Below are 25,817 nucleotides of genomic sequence, written 5' to 3' on the forward strand. Positions count from 1 at the left end.
ACGCAACGGCGCCGCGCTACCACCTGACCTGAGACGCGGAGGAGGGAGGAAGGGAGGGCGTGCGTGCCAAGGGGACCAGACAGTGTCAGACACTTCGGGCGCGTCGGCGCCACCCCCCCCTCTGCAGCACCGGGGTGCCGTGCAGATCAGCATCCCCAGCATCCCCGCACACATCATTCACGATCAGGCCGGCCCTGGTCGCTATGGCGGTAGTTCCGCCACTGGCTGGAAACGGGGGATAATTGCCAGGTCACACGAGCCCCCCTTTACGGAGCCTCGAGGCCCCCCAGGGGGGCGCGCCCCACTATTTGAGAAGCACTGGTTTAAAGGGTGATGATCCGCTTTAATCTAGCCATACACTAGTGGAATTTGATTTCATATGTTTCTTTTTAAGGACATATTCGTTTGATTTTCCAATTGTTTGTGGGCTCAAATTGAGGCTCAATGGGAGGCCTAACTTTATATTGAACCCTATGGACTAAGACTGGGATGCCATTAAAGTTCATGTGCATGTAAAGGAAGGCTTTTCCAATACTTGTGGTACTATAGTGCAGATTTCTGATAAAAGTAACAAGTTCAGGAATTTATTACCTCTCACAGAGATCAGGTCGTTTCTGTGGACCGTCAGGCCCCTTACAGGTGTAATGCAAAAAATAAATAAAAAGTAAATAAATTAAATAAAAAAAACAAGAGGGGGTCCAGCCGGGCCTGTAAAGGGGCCCTGGGGAACATCGGGCCCCTTACAGGAGTAATGCAAAAAAAAAACACAAAAACAAACGGGAGGAGGGCCAGCCGGGCCCCTGGGGACCATCGGGCCCTTTACAGGTGTAATGCCTGTACCCCCCTATTGGCGGCCCTGTCAATTACACATATATTATGTGATTAAATAACATTTCCAATCATATAAAGTTAATCAAAAGAGTCCCCCTCGCACACTGTAAGGGGGGACTCTGCAGACTCTGATGTAAGGGAGAGGTCTGAAGACTCCGACATAAAGGATGATCTGGGAACCCTGATTTAAGGGGAACACTGAGAACTCTGATATACGGAGAGGACTCTGATGTAAGGGGGAACACTACAGCTTCTGGTGTAAAGGGGAACTCTGATGTAAGGGGTGCTCTGAGAACCCTGATTTACTTTGTTGTAATTACTAAGAGGCAGAAGAGAGAAGAGGGGAGACTTCAGTCACAGACAGGGGAGGATGGTAAGCTCACTCACCCCTTGGCAGTCAGCACCTCTCATCCAGATGTATCTGAGGCCGCTGGGCTTCAAATATCCGGCCCCCACTTTCCTTTTCTGAGACACAATGCTGGGAATTGGAGTGTGGGCAGACACAGAAGGGTAGGGGTGGGAGAAAGAGGAGCGGATTGAGCCCGCTTGCCCCTCCTGTCTATGAGTGGGGGATTGTTAGTGTTGGCTTTGGGCAGTGAGAAAGAGTGTAACAGACATTCTCGGCTTAGACAACTGCAGCCAGCAACCCTGCTAGGAAGCCATAGTCTGGTCTGAATAATTTGTCCGGGTTTTAGGCTGTCTGAAACCCTGACAAATGATTCAAAACCCAAACTGTCCGGGTGAATCCCGGACAGGTGGCAACCCTAGTCAGCATTCCTTTTCTGGACTAAAATGCTGTCTCAGAAATGATGTAATCATGTAAATCCTGGTGCTTGTGCATTTCTTGGCTGTGTTCACAAATGTCTAAGGCCCCTTTCACACGGGGGCGGACCGTATGTCCGCTTTTTCATCCATCCGTGTACAGATGAAAAAGGGACATACATTGGTCCCTATGAGATTGCGGGTGTCAGCGGATGAACATCCGCTGACACCCGATCTCGCCCGCTTCCGCATTCCTTCGATTCTGCAGACCCTAAAAAAACCCTATTTTTCCTTCCGTCATCGGATCGGATCGGATGAACATGGACAGACGGTCCATGTTCATCCGATCCCCCCATTGAAGAGAGCGGAGAAAAAACAGGGCGGCCCCTGCACAGTGTGTGGGGACCTCCCTGGCATCCGCCGGCTCAGCGGGGATCAACAGAGCGATCCCCCCCCCCCCCCCCGGTGTGAAATGGCCCATACACACATCAGCCTCTCGTCTTGGACTGGACTGGAGCTAAAGGATAGCTTTAGGTAGGAAGAGGTTTTCTGAAACACGATACTGTTGCTATATATTGAGAAAAATGTGTTATTTATGCAGGCAAACTTTTAAAGGGGTTGTAAAGATTTGTTTTTTATTTTCTAAATAGCTTCCTTTAACCACTTGGGATCCGCGCTATGGACAAAAGACGTCCACAGCGCGGCTCTCAAGTGCCGGGTGGACGTCCCTGGACGTCCTGTTGTTGTGATTCCCTGTGCGCGCTGCTGGGGGCGCGCAGCGGGGAAACAACGTGCCCGGCGCATCGCTCGGGTGCCGATGCGAGTGCCTGGCGGCCGTGATGTCCGCCAGACACCCGCGATCGGCGGTGACACAGCAGGGACGTGGAGCTCCACACAGAGCTCCACGTGCTGTCAGGGAGAGAGGAGACCGATCTGTGTCCCTTGTACATAGGGACACAGCATCGGTCACCCCCCCCAGTCAGTCCCCTCCCCCCACACAGTAAGAACACAATGAGGGAATACATTTAACCCCTTCCTCACCCCCTAGTGTTAACCCCTTCACTGCCAGTCACATTTATACAGTAATCAGTGCATTTTTATAGCACTGATCGCTGTATAAATGTGAATGGTCCCAAAATTGTGTCAAAAGTGTCCGATACGTCCGCCGCAATATCGCAGGTCTGACAAAAAAAACGCAAATCGCCGCCATTACAAGTAAAAAAAAAAATCATAAATCTATCCCCTATTTTGTAGGCGCTATAACTTTTGCGCAAACCAATCAATATACGCTTATTGCGATTTTTTTAACAAAAATATGTAAAAGAATACGTATCGGCCTAAACCAAGGAAATTTTTTAAAAAAATTGGGATATTATTATAACAAAAAGTAAAAAATATTGTGTTTTTTTTCCAAATTTTCAGTTTTTTTATGTTAATAGCGCAAAAAATAAAAATCGCAGAGGTGATCAAATACCACCAAAAGAAAGCTCTATGTGTGGGAAAAAAATGATAACAATATAATTTGGGTACAGTGTTGTATGACCGCGCAATGGTCATTCAAAATGCGCCAGCGCTGAAAGCTGAAAATTGGTCTGGGCACGAAGGGGGTTTAAGTGCCCAGTAATGAAGTGGTTAAGCTAGTGCACTTACCTTTTCCTTCGATTTCCCTTCTAAATGTTTTTTTTCTTTGTTTTTTTGTCTGAATTTCTCACTTCCTGTTCCTCCTCAGTAAACTGTTCTGGCTGACTAACCCCCAGGATGTGATGGGGGCAAGTTTACAGGAAGTGAGACATTCAGACAAAGAAAAAAACATTTAGAAGGGAAATCGAAGGAAAAAGGTAAGTGAACAAACAATGCACTAGCTTAAAGGAACCTATTTAGAAAATAAAAAACAAATCTTTACAACCCCTTTAAGTAAAGTTACCGAAAAATCTGAAGGTTAAAGTTTAAAGTGAAGCTCTCCTCCTGGGGAAGGGGAAGATCCCCTGTTACCAAAACCAGAAGCGGGCAGTAATCACCACAGTGTAAACCCTCCTCTTCATTTGGTGCCCCCCGTATGAATTTTCATTGGATAACGGTCAGCACTATTTATCCCTGACACTTGTTTTTAGGAATGTCCCTTATTGGCAATAAGACAACGATTGTAAGGTGACCCCAGATAGGTGTCCCTACCCAAGACTAGATGCCAATCACTGTTCGGCGAGAGCCAATGAGATATTATCCAAATATATCATATATAAAAACACACACGAAAAAAAAAAGGGTGTTTATATATTGATAAATAGCACCAAAACCAATATAATGTATATTCTATATAGTAACCATCGCTATGGGGTACTGCTCTTTACCTGTGCTCCTGAGTAATGCATTAAAAGTGTACTTGTTGCCTATAGCAACCAAAGTGGCACTGTACCCGAGATCTGATGATCGTGGGTGCAATGTTTTTCAGGCTCCTACGTAAAAAAAAAAAATAATAATAAAGGATCTTTTTTCCTACAAAACTATGTGCATTTATTATTTTTCCCTAAAATATGAACTTGTCCTTTAATATACAGCTTGTGGACAGTGAGGGTAGATTGAGACGTGCATCTAAATCTGCATTTCCTCTGAAGCCTGATCAGCCTTTGCATTGCGCTTCAAAGGCTACTGCCAGGTGGTGAGGAAGCGATGCAACGCCTCTTCTCCGCCTCTTTTAACTCTATTTTTGCAGACAAATTCGCAGAAACCATGTGCACTGTATACAGCTGCGGGGCATCTGTGGTGCTCCTCTGTTTACTTAATGTGTAGCATTCGATGGGCATGCCGCCCGCTACATGTCTGGTAAACTTTGCCGTGGACATAAAGCGAAGTATTGCGCATGTGCCATGTAAAAATCGCCGTCCGCTGCCCCCCCCCCCCCCCAACCACACATCCATATTAAGCCTAATGCCATGTACAGACAATTGGAAATTCCGACAACAAAACCATGGATTTTTTTCAGACAGATGTTGGCTCAAACTTGTCTTGCATACACACGGTCGCACAAATGTTGTCGAAAATTCCAAACGCCAAGAACGCGGTCATGTACAACGGCACTATTAAAGGGAAGTTCAATACCAGTCACGTTAGTAGAAGTTTGGTGAGAGACGATTCGCGCTTTTCAGCCTTGTGCTTTTCAGTCCGTTACAGCGTGACGAATGTGCTATCTCCATTACGAACGCTAGTTTTACCAGACCGAGCGCTTCCGTCTCGTACTTGATTCAGAGCATCCTCTTTTAACCAACATCGGTAAATGACAGGAGCTTACTGGTTACTGTAGGCAACAAGACAACTTCCATTAGATCACATTAGATCCCTCTGTAACCAATAATGGTGAGTCCTGTATTTCAGAGCAACCAATCAGAAGTTAGATTCGTTATTGCTTATTCGTAAGCTGGTTAAATATCATATTGCTATCTGCACTGCATTGCTAAATAAACCTTATGTGGGCTTATTTAAAAGACCTCAATTGGGAAAAAGATATTCTTATAACTGTAATTAATGTATTCATGTAATGATAGTCATTAATATATATAAATAAATAAATATATATATATATATATATATATATATATATATGTATGTATGTATATATTAGGGCTGTGCAAATTAACTTTTAATTAATCGATTAATCTTTAATTTTTTTGATCGATCAAAATCTTTTTGATCGATTAAAATTCTTTTGATTGGTACTCACCTCTCCGCCGGCTTCTGGGTCTTCAGGGAGTTCCGTCGGAGATCCAGTGATGTCACAGACACCGGCGGAGCTTGCCGTGTCCATCTGAAGGGCTCCTTTGCTGTGCCTTCATATCTTCATGCCGGCGGGACCTTACTATCTGCCACATGCAAGGGCTGTTACACTTCCCTCTATCACTTCCCTCTATCAACCTGGGATTCTACAGCCATCCACTGGGAGTTGTGATAGTTCACTTAATGGGACATCTACATGCAGATGGACTGATGTTAACCTCTCCTCATCTGGATTCAGCAGTGGTATCATTGTACACATTTTTATACCAGTATCATACTTAGCTACATGTTTTTATGACCGTTTTTGGTACCGTTTGGTATTACTCGCACCATTTTTACAGTTTATGTAGCTACATCGATTTTATCTCCAGTGCAATATTTATTTTGTTACCTACTTGAAGACTATAAAAGTTTTAATGCTATTCCCATCGAGCGCTGCCTTTGTGTGTTTTTTGTATCCTGCTATCCATTTTTCCAGTGGTTGGTAGCTGCACTGGGAATCAGCCTGCAAGGGGATGAGCTAAAAGTAGTTGGATCTGTATGTGCGTTAAAATTAATTGAAATTAGTCGATTAATCGATTAAAAAAAAAAACGATTAATCGAACCGAAAAATTTTGATCAGTAACAGCCCTAATATATATATATATATATATATTTTACACATTTATATTGATAATATTTAGATTTTTTCCTCCCCCCATCATAACACATATGCATTACCACTACAAGTGGGCCTTCATGCTGGCTTTACTCGCATATATGCATCAGCCCGTTCCACTGTTCTGTGCTGAAAACCCAGTCACCGCACCATGACCGAGCTGTCACCGACAGCTCCTGGCCACCGCTTATGATAGGGAGCTGGAGGGAGGGACCCCAAGGGTTTAATATGTCTTTATATTCTTTCACATATGCCGCTATCCAGCAAAAGTGATGGAGGTGGGGAAACAACTATAATGTCAGGGGTGCTTACTAAACTCACCTTTCATTCCCATGGTTTTAAGCAGAACTGAACTCTACAAATTCGTTCCCCTGCTCCAGCAATGGAACATCTCAGAATTCTCTCTTCAGTGCCAAAATCTTCTTCCAGGTACAGGATCTTCAGGGATTTTAATTGGCCAGCCCAAGGTGATGTAACTCCTGCACATGCACACAGGAATTCATGTTGGCACCCAGACCTACCAAGAATGTACACTGAGATCCGCAGGGGCATCTTAGTGTACGCTCTACAGGTAAGTTTGGTTTATTGAAAAAGAGAGATGTCTGTTCTGAAATAAAAGCCTGCCTGCTGGCAATCTTTTCTACTTTCTAGCAGCTTTAGTTCTGCATTAAATTTTCTTTAAAAAGAGTCCCTGTCACTTTTTGGGCTCATACACACAGTCGCATTGAGCCATATAACGTTGAATACGGCTGTATTTTGATGCCTGGGAGCCACAAGTGTTGCATACAGCCACCAGTACAAATGAATTACAGGATACCACTGAGCCCATGTATAAGCTGGTACTTGGGTGTGTAGACCTCCGATGAGAATGATCTGATGGACCGTTTTCATCGGTTGACCGATGAAGCTGACTGATGGTCCGTCGCGCCTACACACCATCGGTTAAAAAAACGATCGTGTCAGTACGCGGTGACGTAAAACACAACAACGTGCTGAAAAAAACGAAGTTCAATGCTTCCAAGCATGCGTCGACTTGATTCTGAGCATGCGTGGATTTTTAACCGATGGTTGTGCCTACTAACGATCGGTTTTGACCTATCGGTTAGGAATCCATCGGTTAAATTTAAAGCAAGTTGGCTTTTTTTAAACCGATGGTTAAATAACCTATGGGGCCCACACACGATCGGTTTTGACCGATGAAAACGGTCCGTCAGACCGTTGTCCTCTGTTTAACCTATCGTGTGTACGAGGCCTTATTGATAAAAAAATTCACAATGACAATCCACAATGTACACATGAGGGATATAGCATACAGCTAACGCGTTTCACACCGTTCTTGGTACTTAAAGTGGTTGTAAAGGCACAAGTTGTTATTTACCTTCATGCATTCTATTCATGAAGGTAAAAAAAACTTCTGTGTGTAGCAGCCCCCCAAAACTTCCCTGAGCCCCCTCTCGATCCAGCGATGTCCACAAGATCCTTGTCTCTCTGGGGACTCGCACTCCTGATTGGCTTTTGGCAGTAGCGGGAGCCATTGGTAACCACTGCTGTCAAGGCTGCTCTGTGCAAAACCAATACACAGAGCTAATAAGTATAACATGTTTGTTATTTAAAAAAACAAAACAAGACTTTAATATTGCTTTGATCATATATATATCACCTACGATTACCTGCAGCTGAATGGCTCGGCTGCGCAAATCACTGTACCGGTACGGCAGTCCCTATAATATCATTAACATAGCTGATGCGCATGGCCAGCGCCCCCCCAGCGATCGCTCCACAGAGAGCCAGAATGGGGATCTGTCAATGTAAACAAACAGATCCCCATTCTAACAGGGAAGAAGAGAAAGATCTGCTGTTCCTAGTGATCATGAACAGCGATCTCTCTCTACTCCTAGTAAGTACACTCCCCCCACAGTTAGAAACACCTCCCTAGGGAACACTTAACCCTTTAATCGCCCCCCTAGTGTTAACCCCTTCCCTGCCAGTGTCATTTATACAGTAATCAATGGCTACTTTTAGCTCTGATCGCTGTATAAACGTCACTGGTCCCAAAAAAGTGTCAAAAGTGTCTGATCTGCCTGCTGCAATGTCGCAGTCCTGCCAAAAATCGCTGATCACCGCCATTACAATTAAATAAAAAAATTCATAATAAAAATTCTATAAAACGATCCCCTATTTTGTAGGAGCAAACCAATCAATATACGCTTATTGCAGTTTTTTTTACCACAAATATGTAGAAGAATACATACTGTATTGGCCTAAACTGATGAAGACATTTTTTTTTTTTTTTGATATTTATTATAGCAGAAAGTCAAAAATATAAAAAAATGGACCTCAATTTTGTTTGGGTACAGTATCGCACGACTGCGCAATTGTCAGTTAAAATGCCACATCGCAAAAATGGCCTGGTCAATAAGGGGGTAAATCCTTCCAGAGTTTAAAGTGATTGTAAAGTCTCAAGTTTTTTCACCTTAATGTATTCTATGCATTAAGGTGAAAAACCTTATTTGCTGCAGCTGCCCCCAGAGCCCCCCTCTTTCTTACTTGAGCCCATCCGATCCAGCAATGTGCACAAGCCCAGCGGCTCAAGCTGCTGTCTCTCTCCTCATTGGACAGATTGATAGCAGTGGGAGCCATTGGCCAATCAAATCCAGTGAAACGGGAATGGGGGGCGGGGCCGAGTCCCGCTGTCTGTGTCAATGGACGCAGCAGCGGGACTCGGGATTGAGTTCGCACAGGTGCCCCCATGGAAAGCATCCAATGAAGGGGAAGTGCCAGGAGCGCCGGCACGGGAACCCCAGAAGAGGAGGAGCAGGGGCCACTCTGTGCAAAACCCTTGCACAGAGCAGGTAAGTATAACATGTTTGTTATTTTTATTAGAGAAAAGGCTCTTTACAATCACTTTAAGTGCAGAGAATGACGTGAAATGCGTTAGCTGTATGCAATATCCCTTATCTAGACATTGTGGATTGTCAATGTGGATTTTATGGAAGTGCAGCCAGCCAGACTTTCTTCACATTGGCATTCCTGTGACGTAGAGGGCCAGCACCCATCAGAGTGCAGTGCCAGTGGGATTAACCTTTATTGGTATTTCGCTCTCTCTATCGGCATTCGCGTGTTGTACGCCTGTGCACATACGTGTACCTATGCTCAGAGCTGCGTATTCCTGTGTACAGTCGCATCCTATAATTAATTTGTACAAACAGGGGTGTGCAACATCTGGGTGTCAAATGTATTTTATGTTATATGGTCCAATACGCCTGTGATATCAATAGAGGAATATGTGGAACAATACAAAATGAATAAACAAATAAATAACTAATAATAAAACATAAACAATATACTAAACATACTCTCATTATATGCAATAACCACATACAGTTATTAGAATGCAATACATTTCCCGATAGTGGTCCTTTTATAAGACAAAGTACAATCTAAGATGTAACTGCCCATGGCAACCAATCATAAAAAATCCTTGCTCCAAGCAGAGAAAAGGTCAAATCTGATTGGTCGCTCTGGTTTTTCTGTACTTTTCACATCATCGTTGCCTTACCTGCCATCAGTATTCTAGGACTTTTTTTTTTTGCACTTGGTCATTAGCAGTGGCGTACGTTACATTCTCTAATTGCGGTTTGTGTTATTAAATAAGCCCCGGGCTTGGCGGTGTGACATGTGCCATCCCACCCCCAGCTCACTGTGACAAGGCGCTAGAAGGGGGGACACAGAGAGCTCTGTACCTGCTTCCTGAGAGCCTCAAAGGCTGCACTGATGGTGTGCACTCTGGTTCTCTCCCTGGCATTAGCCAGCAGCCTCCTCGTCTGCTGGATGGCTTTGATCTCTGTAGAGGCGCCTGCTGGCTCCCCCAGCCGTTTCCTAGGCGATGAGCAGGGGTCTGGGCTTCCGTTGTTGTAGGTGACTTGAGAGACTGACAGGTAGGAGGTCTCTGGGGGTCGTTGGCACACCACAATCCTGGACGGCAGCCTCTGATCCCCGTAGGGCTTCGTCTCCAGGCTGTCGGTCGCCAACAAGCCCTTGTTCCCCGGGGCGGCCACGCTCCTCAAATCCAGAGCATCCTCCGTTCCCTCTTCGGCTGCCCCGTCCATCAGCTCGGCACCGGCTCCCGGCAGAGCGCCCCCCTTTAAGCCGGAGTCCACGTCCAAGTCCACTTTAAAAGTTTGGTAGCCATTCATTGGCTTGATGACCTCCCTGCTCTTCCTCTTCAGCCTCTTGAGACCAGAGATGTCCTTGATGCAGTGGCCCTTCCACTGGGGATCCTCTAGGATCTGGAGGTTCCTCATGAGGGACAGCGTCCTGCGGTGGCCACTCGGGGGAGTTGAAGAGATACCTTTTTTTATTGGCTTTACTTGAAGAGATTAAAAATTGCAAGCTTCCCAGAGACCAAAGTCAGGTCTCCTCTCCCGGCATGGTAGGACTGTGTGCCGTGCAAGTCAGAGTGTCATTTGATGTCCCTGCCGCATTGCCAACATTTTTAGGGAAGGCACACAGGGCTCCATCTGTGTTTGTTTAGCCTCAGCTTACACAGAAGCCCTGTTAGTGAGATCAGTCAGCGAGCCGCCTGTTACAAGCAGACTGCCTCACACAGCCAAAAAGACTTCCCTGCCCCAGCCACACAGATGAGCTGATTTAAAGGAGCAGGAAGCTTTTTTTTTCCTTTTTTCGCCCCCTCTCAGGCTTTCTCCTTTTCTCTCTCTCTCCCCAAAAGCAGCTGGCCTGCCAATCTCCTTTGTTCTGCTGTCTCCACGAAGCTGTTTCCTTTAAAACTTAGCAATGCCTGGAAAAAGAAAAAAAAATGATACATGATATTATTGTGCCGGGGAAGGCACCCTTTGTCCAATCACACCACTGACAATGAGGGAAGGTGGTCCTCATAGGAGAAGAAGAACACCACCTACAACTACTTACTGTACACTATACTGGAAAAGTATGCCTTGTACTTCATTGCCATACACAGGGGCATTTATAGATCTACTTAGATAACTAAGGGGTACTAGAGGAAGAAAAGAGCAAGAAAATAGATAGATAGATAGATAGATAGATAGATAGATAGATAGATAGATAGATAATGATAGATAATGATAGATAGATAGATAGATAGATAGATAGATAGATAGATAGATAGATAGATAGATAGATAGATAGATAGATAGATAGATAGATAATGATAGATAGATAGATAGATAGATAGATAGATAGATAGATAGATAGATAGATAGATAGAAAGATAGATAATGATAGATAATGATAGATAGAATAGATAGATAGATATTATATATAGATATATAAGATAGATAGATAGATAGATAGATAGATAGATAGATAGATAGATAGATAGATAGATAGATAGATAATATAGATAGATAATGATAGATAGATATTATAGATAGATAAGATAGATAGATAGATAGATAGATAGATAGATAGATAGATAGATAGATAGATAGATAGATAGATAATGATAGATAATGATAGATAGAATAGATAGATAGATATTATATATAGATATATAAGATAGATAGATAGATAGATAGATAGATAGATAATATAGATAGATAATGATAGATAGATATTATAGATAGATAAGATAGATAGATAGATAGATAGATAGATAGATAGATATTATAGATAGATAATGATAGATAGATAGATAGATAGATATTATAGATAGATAAGATAGATAGATAGATAGATAGATAGATAGATAGATAGATAGATAGATAGATAGATATTATAGATAGATAATGATAGATAGATAGATAGATAGATAGATAGATAGATAGATAGATAGATAGATAGATAGATAGATAATGATAGATAGATAGATAGATAGATAGATATTATAGATAGATAATGATAGATAGATAGATAGATAGATAGATAGATAGATAGATAGATAGATAGATATTATAGATAGATAGATAGATAGATAGATAGATAGATAGATAGATAGATAGATATTATAGATAGATAATGATAGATAGATAGATAGATAGATAGATAATGATAGATAGATAGATAGATAGATAGATAGATAGATAGATATTATAGATAGATAGATAGATATTATAGATAGATAGATACAGATAGGTAACTCAATTAACAAACAATGTGGGGTAGATTCAGAAAGAATTTACGTTGGCGTATCTATTGATACGCAGCGTAAATTCTAATCTGCGCCGGCGTATCTTTTTTCTGTATTCAGAAAACAATATACGCTGGAATTTGGCTAAGATCCGACTGGCGTAAGTCTCTTCCGCCGTCATATCTTAGTTGCATATTTACGCTGGCCGCTAGGTGGCGCTTCCGTCGATATTACGCGAGGAATATGTAAATTAGGTAGATATGCCGATTCAGAAACGTACGTCCGCCCGGCGCATTTTTTTACATCGTTTGCGTAACGCTTTTCCCAGCGTTAATTTACCCCTCATAAAGCAGGGGTAAGTCATGTTAAGTATGGACGTCGGAAACGTCCGAACAGCGTCGTATTTTACATCGTTTACGCAAGTCGTTCGCGAATACGGCTGTACGTAAGTTACGTTCACGTCGAAAGCATTGACAGTTTGCGGCGTAATTTGGAGCATGCGCACTTGGAACGGCATGCGTCGTTCGTAAAAAAAGTCAAATACGTGGGGTCATAATAAATTTAAATAAAACACGCCCACATCATCCACATTTGAATTAGGCGGGCTTACGCTGGACCACATACGTTACGCTGCCGTAACTTAGGGCGCAAGTTCTTTATGAATACGGAACTTGCGCCCGAAGTTACGGCGGCGTAACGTATCTGAGATACGTTACGCCCGCGGATAGATACACAATTGTATCTGAATCCGGGCCTGTATGAATTGTGCAGGATGACAGATATATTGATCTGATATATGATAGATATGTGATTTGGATGCATTTTTAGATGCATCCGATTCGCATAACATGTAAATCGGACCGGCTCTTGATGGATCCGGTTCACACATGTCTGTGGAATCAGCAATACATTTCTAAAACAGGTCCTGTGCATTTTTGGATCCAGTTTAGGTGCAAATTCAAGTAAAAAAATTGCACCTGAAACTCAACCTGAAGAGGTGAACAAAACCGCATCAGACTCCGGACTGCAAACTACAGCCCGACATGTGAACCCAACCAGATAGATAGATAAAATTGATGGATTATAGATAGATAGATAAGAAGTTGATTAATAGATTAGAGATAGAATACATAAATAAACAGATAGATACATAGATAAGAAATTGATCAATAGATTAGAGATAGAATAAATAAATAGATAAGAAATTGATCGACAGATAAGATAGATAAGAAATCGATCGATAGATAAGTTAGAAAAGAAATTGATCGATAGATAGAATGAAAAGATAGCTAGATAACATAGATGGATTAAGATAGAAAAATAAGAAATTGATCGATAGGTTAGAGATAGAATAAATTAACAGATAGATAGATAGATAGATAGATAGATAGATAGATAGATAGATAGATAAGAACTGATAAATAGATTAGAGATAGAATAAATAGGCGCTCTGCCTAATACATAAGTGCATTCAAGGAAACGCCCCCCAATATCTATGCGAAAAAATAAAAGCCCATAACCCCAATCGCATTTTGCGATCCACCAATCAAAACCTACTCCAAATACCCAAAGCCAGATACAAGTCCAAAGGAGATCGAAGATTTGCAGTCCAGGGACCTCGGCTGTGGAATGCGCTACCAACTAACATCTGACTGGAGTCGGACCACTTGGCCTTCAGGAGAAGGATTAAAACCCATCTCTTCTGAGGTCAAGGGGTTCCTTGCCCATGAAATGGATACAGCGCATAGAGGCGATTCAGTTTGCATGTGCTGCGCTATATAAGTTTCTCACTCACTCAATAAATAGATAGATAGATAGATAGGCAGACAGACCGATAGATTAGAGATAGAGGGGGTTATCCACAAAGCCGCGGCGCAACGTAACTTTTCGGATTTAAGTTACTCCGCCGCAAAATTCCCAAGTTAGGTGCCGATCCGCAAAGCACTTACCTGGAACTTTGCGGCGCTGTAACTTAAATCCGTCCGGCGCAAGGCGTTCCTATTCAAATGGGCGAGTCCCATTTAAATTAGGCGCGCTCCCTTTTGAGGATCTGGCCCAGAATAAATAATTAGATAGATAGATGGATAGATAAGAAATTGATTGATAGATGGATTATAGATGATAAGAAATTGATTGATAGATTAGAGATAGAATAAATAAATAGATAGCTAGATAAGATAGATGGATTATAGATAGATAGACAGACAGATAGATAAGAAATTGATCAATAGATTATAGATAGAATTAATAGATAGATAGATAGATAGATAGATAGATAGATAGATAGTTAGTTAGATAAATAGATAGAGATAGTCGCATCAACAGACACATATTTACTGTGGCTTCTGGGCCTTCAGGGAGTTCCGTTGGAGATCCGGTGATGTCACAGACACCGGCGGGGCTTGCCGTGTCCATCTGAAGGGCACCTTTGTTGTGCGTTCATATCTGCATGCCGGCGGGACCTTACTATCTGCCACACGCAAGGGCTGTTGCACTTCCCTCCATAACTTCCCTCTATCAACCTGGGATTCTACAGCCATCCACTGGGAGTTGTGATAGTTCCCTTCATGGGACATCTACATGCCAACGGGCTGATGTTAAAGGAATTTTTTTTTTTAGCTAAATAGCTTCCTTTACCTTACTACAGTCCTGGTTTCATGTCCTCATTGTTCGTTTTTGCTTTGATGTTGCTGTAAATCCTCTCTGATTTGGACACTTCCTGGTTGTCTGTTTCCTGATCACCACAGTACTGGGAGATTTCTCACTGTGGTCACTAATCAAGGAGGTGTGATTACTGTGTGTAAAACGAAACTGGATTGGTGCTGAGGAGTTTTAGACAAAGTGTCACTGCCCTCTATTGGCTGACTGCCCTCTAGTGGCTCTCTGTACATCAGAGAACCAGCAAACAACAGCAAAACCGAAACTAAACTGTAGGTACATTATGCCTAGGTTCACACTGCTGCGAATTCAAAATCGCGGTAAAATGCGCGATTTTACCGCGATTTCGCGGCCGCGATTTTGCCGCGATTTCGGCCGCAATTTAATGTAAATCGCGGCCCGAAATCGCAAAAAGTAGTACAGGAACTACTTTTTGAAATCGCAGATGCGGCGTCGCACTGATTAGGACAGTGCCATTGCCGACAATTGCCGCCGATTTGAGATGCGATTTGACATGTCAAATCGCATCTCAAATCGTTCCAAATCGTACCCAGTGTGAACCAGGGCTATATGATTGTTTTTTTATCTATTTTTTATTATTTTATCAGTTAACTTTTATGTCTCTATACCCTGTAAACAGTAATTTCAGCTAAAAAAATTCCTTTAGTGACCCTTTAACCTCTCCTCATCTGGATTCAGCAGTGGTATCGTTGTACACATTTTTATACCAGTATCATACTTAGGTACATGTTTTTATGACTGCTTTTGGTACCGTTTGGTATTACTCGCACCATTTTTACAGTTTATGTAGCTACATCAATTTTATCTCCGGTGCAATATTTATTTGATTTCCTACTTGAAGACTATAAAAGTTTTAATGCTATTCCCATCGAGCGCTGCCTTTGTGTGTTTTTTGTATCCTGCTATCCATTTTTCCAGTGGTTGGTAGCTGCATTGGGAATCGGCCTGCAAGGAGATCAGCTAAAAGTAGTTGGATCTGTATGTGCGTTATAATTAATCGAAATTAGTCGGTTAATCGATTAAAAAAAAAAACGATTGATCGAACAGAAAAATTTTGATCAGTAACAGCCCTAGTTTCTACATATATATGACCCCGGCACATTGATCTCCCTGCCGATACAGTGAAAGAGAAGAGCATAAACACTTCTCTTATGGCAGAGCCGGTAAGAGGGAGATCTTTCCCATGTTCCTGCTGCTACACAGAGCGATAATACTAATGTGCATGCGGTGATTGCGGTGTGCCTGGGCACACCTGGCACACCCTGTGCGCACGCCTATGACATGCATGGAGATTGCATATTCTGCCTGTGCTGGCATGGGTTTCCTCCACACTCCAAAGGTAGGCCAATTGGCTGTTGTCTAAATTGTCGCCAGTATGTGTGTATAAATTGGCTATACACTTTCTGCATGCTGATCCCAAGCCTGCGTAAACTGGGGGAGGATGAGGAAAGACCTGATAAAAAAAAAACTCACCATGAATATTCTTTGCAAAGCCCACTCAGGTATATCAGACATTCTGGTCAAAGAACCAACTGAATGGATAACTGACACACAAAGGTAACTTGTTTCATACACCTTGCATAGGAGCTTAGGGGTGCTCTATTCTGTATACCCTGACCGAATAAAACAGCTCTGCCCCGCCCCATTCATCACTTCAATATTGGTCAGTGAGGTCACCCAAAGGAACCCCTGAGATAATTTTCAGGTCTTGGGGAAGCTCAAATTATTGGTGGCTAGTGAAAATAATGACCCTTTAATTGATGGTGGGAATAATGTCCCCCTTACAGTGGTGGTCAGAAGCAAGAATGCCACCCTCATAGTGGTGGCCAGTGGGAAGAATGTTCCATTTACAGTGGTGGTCCTTGGGAAGAAAGCCATCCTTACAGTGGTGATCAGCAGGAAGAATGTCTACCTTACAGTGGTGATCAGCAGGAAAAATGTCTACCTTACAGTGGTGGTCAGTGGGAAGAATGTTCCCCTTACGGGTATCGCCGGTCCGACGCTGTAATTGGCCGGAGCGGCGATGACGTCACTCCGCGCAAAGCCGGCATTATTCATTCAGAAAACCGGCATTCTCAGTGCGCCTGCACCATTGTCTACGATGCGCATGCGCCGTAGACAGCGGTGCATACTTTTTGGCAAATATGTCCTAAACTGTGTAGGCTTAGGAGATATTGCAAACACCTACAGGTAAGCCTTAATCTAGGCTTACCTGTAGGTGAAAGTTGTAATGGAGGGTTTACTTCAATTTTATCTCACATTCATACACATACTAAGACCAATTTAGACAGGAGCCAATTAAACTACCAGCATGTCTTTGGAGTGAAGGAGGAAACTGGAGTACCTAAAGGAAGCCCATGTAAGCACAGGGAGAATATGCAAACTCCATGCAGCTAATGACATGGTTGGGACTCAAACCGACAACCCTAGTGCTGCACGGTGGAAGTGCTAACCACTTAGTCACTGTGCTACCCACAAAGCATGAAAGCAGGTAGACAGCCATCCAAAGGGAAAAAAATGCAATTATAAAATGTGACAACTCCCATTTTACAGCATCAAATTTATGAAACAGGTGGAACTAAACCTTGACATTTTATATGGTATTTTAACAATAAGTTTAATATTGGGTGACATAAGCTCTAAACTGGGGGTCAGCAACCTGTAGATGGCGGATAGGTGACTGGTAGATTAAGGTTGCTGACCCACCATCCCAAAGTGTCAAACAGAGTGCAATGCAGAGGGACTACTTGTAAAGTTGGAGCTGTAGTAGGGAGCAAGAGCCGCATAAGCGATGCCTCCTCTGTAGTGCTGCGTGCACATGTCGCAGTCGCAGCAGGAGTTATACTCCCTGTCATGGTTGGTGGGTGTAGCACCTGCCAAGTATGACCCATTCAAGTAAATGACGCTGCTCTACAAGTGCTCTGCAACCTTGTGCAGTACAGCAAGCAAGGGGTTAAAGCAGGCAGCGCTGTGTAGCTTTATCACCACCTGATTTAACCCCTTGGACCCCGCAGAAGCATGCAGTTGTGGAGCGCTTGTAGAGTGGCCCCATTTACCGTATTTATTGGGGTATTGCGCGCTCCGGCGTATAGCGCGCACCCCTAATGTGGACCCGCATTCCTGTAAAAAAAATAATTTTAGTACTTACAGTTTTGGTGTCTTGCGCGGCGTCCTTGTCGGGTCCGGCGTCCGTCTGCAGCTTCGGTGGTGTCCTCCTCGTCGGGTCCGGCGTCCTTCTGCGGTGTCCTCCCGCTCGATCCCCGCTTCCCGCGCTGAGTTTGAACCACTGCGCCGGCATATACCGAGCGCAGTACACTCGGGTATAGTCGGGCAGGCTCGGCTCCTCTCGCGATCATGTCCTGTGCGTCCTGTACGTCCAGGACGTGACCGCGAGAGGAGCCGAGTCTGCCCGACTATACTCGAGTGTACTGCGCTCGGTATATGCCGGCACAGTGGTTCAAACTCGGCGCGGGAAGCGGGCAAAAAAGTGCGCGGTATACGCCGATAAATACGGTACTTAAATAGGTAGTGATTGGCAGGCGGAAGCACCAACCAAAAGCAAGAGGGGGATCATTTCTGCTGTGGCATCTGTACACCTAGGGCTGCTGCCTCAACAGCTAAAGGTGGTGGGGATTGGGGGCTGTAAACTCAACTGCAGGGTTTTTCCACCCCCCAACTTTGTGTGAACAAGCCCCAATGCCACGTACACACGACCGTTTTTCATGATGTGAAAAATGCAATTTTTTAAAATGGTCATTAAAAACGATCGTGTGTAGGCTCCAGAGCATTTTTCTCGACGAGAAAAATGGCCATTAAAAATTAAGAACATGCTCTAATTTTTCTCGTCGTTTTTCGGTTGTAAAAAACAACGTTTTTCAGGCTCTAGAAAAAACAACGTTTTTTTTTTTCCCAACTTCATCATTAAAACGGCCTTGCCTACACATGATCGTGAAAAAAAAATGCTCTAGCAAAGCGCGGTGACGTACAACACGTACAACGGCACTATAAAGGGGAAGTTCCATTCGGATGGCGCCACCCTTGGGGCTGCTTTATCTGATTCCGTGTTAGTAAAAGACGATTCGCGCTTTTCTGTCTGTTACAGCGTTATGAATGAGCGTACTCCATTACGAACGGTAGTTTTACCAGAATGAGCGCTCCCGTTTAAAACTTGCTTCTGAGCATGCGCGGGTTTTTCACGTCGTTAAAGCCCACACACGACCATTTTTTACAACCCGAAAAACGACAACGTTTAAAACGTCGTGAAAAAAAAGAGCATGTTCGAAAAAAAATTGGGACGTTTTTCAGAACCCGAAAAATGCTCTGAAGCCCACACACGATCGTTTTAAATTACATTTTTAAAAAACTTTGTTTTTTACAATCTGAAAAATTATCGTGTGTACGCGACATGAGGGTTGGCACCTCATCGCTTTAAACCCGAACGCACCTGAATTACACAGGTTCTAATGCTAATTTAATGCAGATAAGGCACCAACTGAGTTTAATTACCACCTTAATCAGCCACAGAACCTGTGTAATTAATATGTATTCAGGTTTGAGCCCTGGTTCACACTGGGTACGATTTGGAACGATTTGAGATGCGATTTGACATGTCAAATCGCATCTCAAATCGGCGGCAATTGTCGGCAATGGCACTGTCCTAATCAGTGCGACGCCGCATCTGCGATTTCAAAAAGTAGTTCCTGTACTACTTTTTGCGATTTCGGGCCGCGATTTACATTAAATTGCGGCCGAAATCGCGGCAAATCGCAGCAAAATCGCGGTAAAATCGCGCATTTTACCGCGATTTTGAATTCGCAGCAGTGTGAACCTAGGCTAAAGGGATGAAGTGGTGACCCTAGTGACCCGGTTGTATGGCAATTAGAGATTGCCACTGTGCCCGGTGACCTTTGACTTCTCCCATGTTATTCAGGTAGATCTCCACCTCTTCAAGGTTGCCTATCCTTGCTCTAAACAGATTATAAAATGCATTTTTGTCACCATGGCCGCTATTCCAGCCAATTCTATTTGCACATAAAAGACAGGAAAGTCTCCAGAGCAGGACCTGAGAAATGCCAAGGCCGGCTATTCCAAGGACCTCACTCCCATAGACAGGAAGCACCGGAGGACGGTGCACAAGTCTTGTCTGCCATGTTGGTGTCTGTGGCTCAGCTGCGGCTTTGAAAACAGAAGACTTGTGAAATGTTGAATGAGAGGGCGTGCTGCAGACATTTGATTAGAAAGTGCTGAATGATAGGGCTTGGCATTCATACAAAAATGTGAATGGAGAGTCACCAATAGGGGGCAGCAGATCAAAGAGGATGCAAACTAGTAAGAGTTGCATATGTCTTGTAATGCTTATCATGTGGGCTTCTAATACAGAAAAAAAAAAATCCTGAAAGCAGAGTATTGTGCCAGAATGAGCAGCTGTGTAGATTATTCTCTTTGCAAAGGGAAAGCAGGTAATATGTACTGGAGGACCAGCATACCCTGACTGCCCCCTCTTACACTGATTATATATAGGTAGATTCACACACATTTGCCTAACTTTAGGGCGGCCTAGCCTAGCCTGTTTAGGCTACACCGCCGTAAATTAGTTAGGCTAGTAGTGATTCACAATCTACTTACCTGCTAATCTACGGCGGTGTAGCCTAAAACGAGCGGGCGTAAGGGCGCCTAATTCAAATTGCTTGGAGGGGGGCGTGTTGTATGGAAATGAGGCTTGACGTTTTTTGAAGTTTTTTGACACTGCGCATGCGCCGGGCGACTAAATTTCCCAGTGCGCATTGCGGCTAAGTACGCCGTACGGGCCTATTGATTTCGACGTGGACGTAAACGACGTAACTCCCGAATCGTGGACGACTTACGCAAAAATTTCGAACCTCGCGGCGGGAACGGCGGCCATACTTTAACATTGTTATTCCACCTCATAGGTGGAATAACTTTAGGCCGCCTAAGGCCTTATGGAAACAACGTAATGCGACGGTGTAGGCCTGGCGTACGTTCGTGAATCGGCGTATCCCCTCATTTACATAATCTATGCCGGCCGCAATGGAAGCGCCATCTAGCGGCCATCAGAAACATTGCAAGCTAAGATAGAACGGCGCAAGCCGGCCTATCTTAGCTTTGTTTAAGTGTATCTCTGTTTGAGAATACACTTAAACAAGCGCCGGCGTAGATTCAGAGTTAGGTCGGCTTATCTACTGATAAGCCAACCTAACGCTTTGTGAATCTAGCTAATAGTCTCAGGGCCAGATCCACAAAGATCTGCCTAACTTTAGGCAGGCGTAGCGTATCTAAGATACACTACGCCGCCGTAACTTAGGGCCAGATTCACGTAGACTAGCGGCGTAACGTATCGTAGATACATTACACCGCCGCAAGTTTTCATCGCAAGTGCCTGATTCACAAAGCACTTGCGATGAAAACTACGCCGGCGGCCTCCGGCATAAGCCCGCGTAATTTAAATGGGCGTGTGCCATTTGAATTAGGCACACTCCCGCGCCGGACCTACTGCGCATGCTCCGTTTCGGAATTCCCGCCGTGCTTTGCGCGCAGTGACGTCATTTTTTCGAACGCCGACGCGCGTAGCGTAATTCCGTATTCCCGGAAGGCTTACACAAACAACGTTAATTTTTAAATTTCGACGCGGGAACGACGGCCATACTTTATACAGCAATACGTTTGCTGTGTAAAGTTAAGGCACCCAAAACGACAACTAACTTTGCGACGGGAAACTAGACTAGCGGCGACGTAGCGAACGCAAAAATCTGTCGTGGATCGCCGTAACTCCTAATTTGCATACCCGACGCTGGTTTACGACGCGAACTCCCCCCAGCGGCGGCCGCGGTACTGCATCCTAAGATCCGACAGTGTAAAACAATTACACCTGTCGGATCTTAGGGCTATCTATGCGTAACTGATTCTATGAATCCGTCGCATAGATACTCTGAGAGATACGATGGAGTATCTGAGATACGACAGAGTATCTGAGATACTCCGTCGTATCTCTGCTGTGAATCTGGCCCTTAGAGTGTAGTTTCCGTATCCTGAAAGAATTTGCGCCGTAAGTTACGGCGGCGTAGTGCAACTGTGTCGGCGTAAGGGCGCGCAATTCAAATGGATAAGATGTGGGCGTGTTTTATGGTAATTCATCTTGACCCCGCGTAAATGACGTTTTTTTGCGCCGTCCGTGGGGGTATCCCAGTGCGCATGCTCGAAATCACGTCGCAAATAGTCAATGCTTTCGACGTGAACGTAATTTACGCAAAGCCCTATTCGTGACTGTTTTACACAAACGATGGAAAATTTGACGCTGTCCCGACGTCCATACTTAACATTGCGTACGCCTCATAGACCCAGGGGTAACGTTACGTCGAAAAAAGCCTTACGTAAACAACGTAAAAAAATGCGCCGGGCGGACGTACGTTTGAGGATCGGCATATCTAGCTAATTTGCATACTCTACGTGGAAATCGACGGAAGCGCCACCTAGCAGCCAGCGAAAATATGCACCTAAGATCCGACGGCGTACTAAGGCATACGTCAGTCGGATCGAGCCCACATTCAGTCGTATCTTGTTTTGTGGATACAAAACAAAGATACGACGGGGCATCTTAGAACTTACGCGGCGTATCAAACGATACGCCGGCGTAAGTTCTTTGTGGATCTGGCCCTCAGTGTTTCCGGAGCCAACCTGCACAACTAAAGCTGGCCATACACTGATAGATTCTTTTCATTCAGGCTGCATATTAAAAGAATGAGTCCGATTCCTCCATCCACGCTATACAGCACGGATGAACAAGTCTGCAGTGCCGGCTATTGTATTGTGACACAGAGGGAGATTTATTAAAACTGACACATTCAGAATCTGGTGCAGCTGTACATGGTAGCCAGTTTCTAACGGCCCGTACACATGATCCGAATATCATGCGACAGACCGTACGACTTTTTCACTTAATAGTCACAAGTAGAAATTAAATAGGTTACTAAAGCCACGAAAATTCTCATCCGACAGAAATGAGATCCGATACCACTTTTTTAGGACTGAGTACAAGTACCAATACTTTTTTTCAAGTACTCGCCGATACCGAATACCGATACTTTTTTTTAAATGTGTCCCCCCACAAATGCAGCCATGTCCCCCCCATATGCAGCCATGTCCCCCCCCATATCCAGCCATGTCCCCCCCCATATCCAGCCATGTCCCCCCATATGCAGCCATGTCCCCCCATATGCAGCCATGTCCCCCCCCCATATGCAGCCATGTCCCCCCCCCCATATTCAGCCATGTTTCCCCCCATATCCAGCCATGTCTCCCCCCATATCCAGCCATGTCCCCCATATGCAGCCATGTCTCCCCCCATATCCAGCCATGCCCCCCCCCATGCAGCCATGTCTCCCCCCATATCCAGCCATGTCCCCCATTTGCAGCCATGTCTCCCCCCCATATCCAGCCATGTCTCCCCCCATATCCAGCCATGTCCCCCATTTGCAGCCATGTCTCCCCCCCATATCCAGCCATGTCTCCCATATCCAGCCATGTCCCCCATATGCAGCCATGTCTCCCCCCCATATCCAGCCATGTCTCCCATATCCAGCCATGTCCCCCATATGCAGCCATGTCCCCCTTACCTGCATCCCGCCGCATCCCCGCTGCCGCCGACTGGTTAATACGAGCGGGGAACATCACAGCTTTCATTTGAATAGCTGTAATGATTCGCGCCGCGCTGCGTATAGACACTCCCCCTTGCTCGGGATTGGACAGTTCACCCGAGCAAGGGGGAGTGTCTATATGCAGCGCGGCGCGAATTATTACAGCTATTCAAATGAAAGCTGTGATGTTCCCTGCGCGTATTAAGCAGTCGGCAGCGGAGATGCGGCGGGATGCGGCGTAACGACGGCGGCACCGGTATCGGATCTGGCATCGGGGGTATTTGCGGAAGTACAAGTACTCCCGCAAATACTCGGAATCGGTCCCGATACCGATACTAGTATCGGTATCGGGACAACCCTAGTTGTAATGTATTTGTAATGTATTTTCGGGCGACAACTGTACTGACTAAACGAAAATCGTACGATCTGCTATCGTACGAAGAACATTTTTGTGCTTGTCCGATCGAATAATATCGAATGAATTGTCGTGATCGGCTCTTGAAAGCTCTGTACTAACGCCATTACTGTATAGGCAAAAACAGTATTGCCTATACAGTAATACTTTGGACTGCGAGCAATGCGGTTTACAAGCGTTTCGCAATACAAGCTTTTTTTTTTTTTTTTTTTTTTAAATCCTGACTCGATTTGCGAGCGTTGTCTCTGGGGTGTGCAGTTACCGCATGTGGCCAGAGCCACCCATGACGCTCTGAGACCACTTTGAGTCATTCGGAGACACTCCTTTCCCAAGTGTCTCTGGCGCCCCTGCACCTCTGGCCACATGTGGTACTGCATACAGCAACACTGGCACTGAAATGCATCTCAGTTTCCATTGATTCCTATGGGGAAACTGGCTTTGATATACGAGTGCTTTGGATTACAAGCATGCTTCGGGAACGAATTATACTCGTAATCCAAGGTATTACTGAGAATAAAACCTGGAAGCTGCATCAGATTGTGCACTCTTTAGTTTTACAAAATACCTCCAACAGCTTCAGCAACTGGTTGGATGCAGCCATTGTTCGTCTAACAATTTTCTGCCTGGCTCCTCTGATTTTTCAATCACGTTCGATCAATATAGGATGTTGGAATTGAACAGTGGCTGCAACTGCAGGGAACAATATAGGAGACTGGGCACCAGCCATGTCATGTGACCATATATATAGGTAAGTATTGTGGCCCTTTAGAATATTTTACTCAGTGATTCTAAAGTGAAGGAAACTTACTCTAATGCCTCGTACACACGGTCAGACTTTCCAAAAAAAAAAGCCCGTCTGACTTTTTTTCTACGGCAATGTGTAGCCTCCTTCTGACTTTTTTTGTCGGAAGTCCGACGGACCTTGGATAGAGAACCTGTTCTCTTTCTTTCCGTCGGACTACCGACGAACTCACGGCGGACTTTTGCACGGTTAAAAGTCTGACCGTGTGTACGAGGCATTAGAAAACTTACACCAAAACAAGTTTACCCTCTATTCTTGTTCTGGTTACAACTTAGAATGATGAAGCTGAGCTGAGCTCTAGGCAGATATAGAATACACACAATAATGCAGCACTGTATTTATCATAGTTCATTAAATGTGTTTTCGAAATGCAAGCATTGTACCTGTATCTGTCTCTTGCAGTTCCTGAAGTGCAAAGCTGGAGAGGTAAAGGAAGCAGACCCATAAGGTCCCAATAAGTTCATGTGCTTATAAGAAGCATCCTGATAGGAGGAAAGAACAGAGTGACATAGAAATGATCCCATCACTATGCTGCTCAGAGGAATGGGTTGACTGAGGCTGGCTATCAGACTGAGGACATCTAGTGGCAGAAAGAGAGTACTGCAAGGGAAATTTTTACATTAAAAAGAAATCAGGGAAAGACACTGTACATATGCTAAACTGATTTAAATATAGATTAACCAAATGTAAAGTGTCTGCAATGCCATTCATTACGTTTTTATATCAGCTTTACCATGTTAATGTCTTTTTTTTGCATGGAGTTTGGGCTTTAAAATAATCTTCGGGTGATCCTGCCATCACTTCTACTTGGCAACCAGTCCATTGTAGCTTTACTCAGGGGAGGGCTGGCAGGGGGGGCAGGGTGGAAATCTCCCCCCCCGGGCTGGTGACACTATGCACAGCCACCGGCCACCACTACCAAATCCTGTTTTTGTAGGGCAGGAATATGCCTGCTGGATTTCTGTTAACACAGGTCACGGCTGCTGCTCACCTCCCACTGTGCAGCCGTTCCTGTGTCAGCTCCGAGGTAGATGGCTGCAGAGCTGAGCTATGTCTCGTCTCACACATAGCTCAGCCTCAGCGCACACCAGCACTGACATCCCCTTCTCTCTCTGCACAGACACGAGGAAAGATAGAGCTAATCT

The 25,817-nt window shown here is 44.4% G+C and overlaps 1 protein-coding gene across 1 annotated transcript in view; it reads right to left on the bottom strand.

Annotated features, from left to right (window-relative positions):
• ATOH8 (atonal bHLH transcription factor 8) overlaps nucleotides 1-25,137 on the bottom strand; it is a 93,338-nt gene extending 68,201 nt beyond the window's left edge. Inside the window, exons 1-2 of the mRNA XM_040335247.1 lie at nucleotides 25,056-25,137; nucleotides 9,763-10,817 (exon numbers count right to left, since the gene is read on the bottom strand). Of these exons, the coding sequence (XP_040191181.1) occupies nucleotides 9,763-10,323 (561 nt within the window). The 5' untranslated portion in view covers nucleotides 10,324-10,817; nucleotides 25,056-25,137. The remainder of the gene's footprint in view (nucleotides 1-9,762; nucleotides 10,818-25,055) is intronic.
• Nucleotides 25,138-25,817: the final 680 nt, after the last annotated feature.

The sequence above is a fragment of the Rana temporaria genome, chromosome 1, assembly GCF_905171775.1.
Source record: "Rana temporaria chromosome 1, aRanTem1.1, whole genome shotgun sequence".
Classification (NCBI taxonomy): Eukaryota; Metazoa; Chordata; class Amphibia; order Anura; family Ranidae; genus Rana; species Rana temporaria.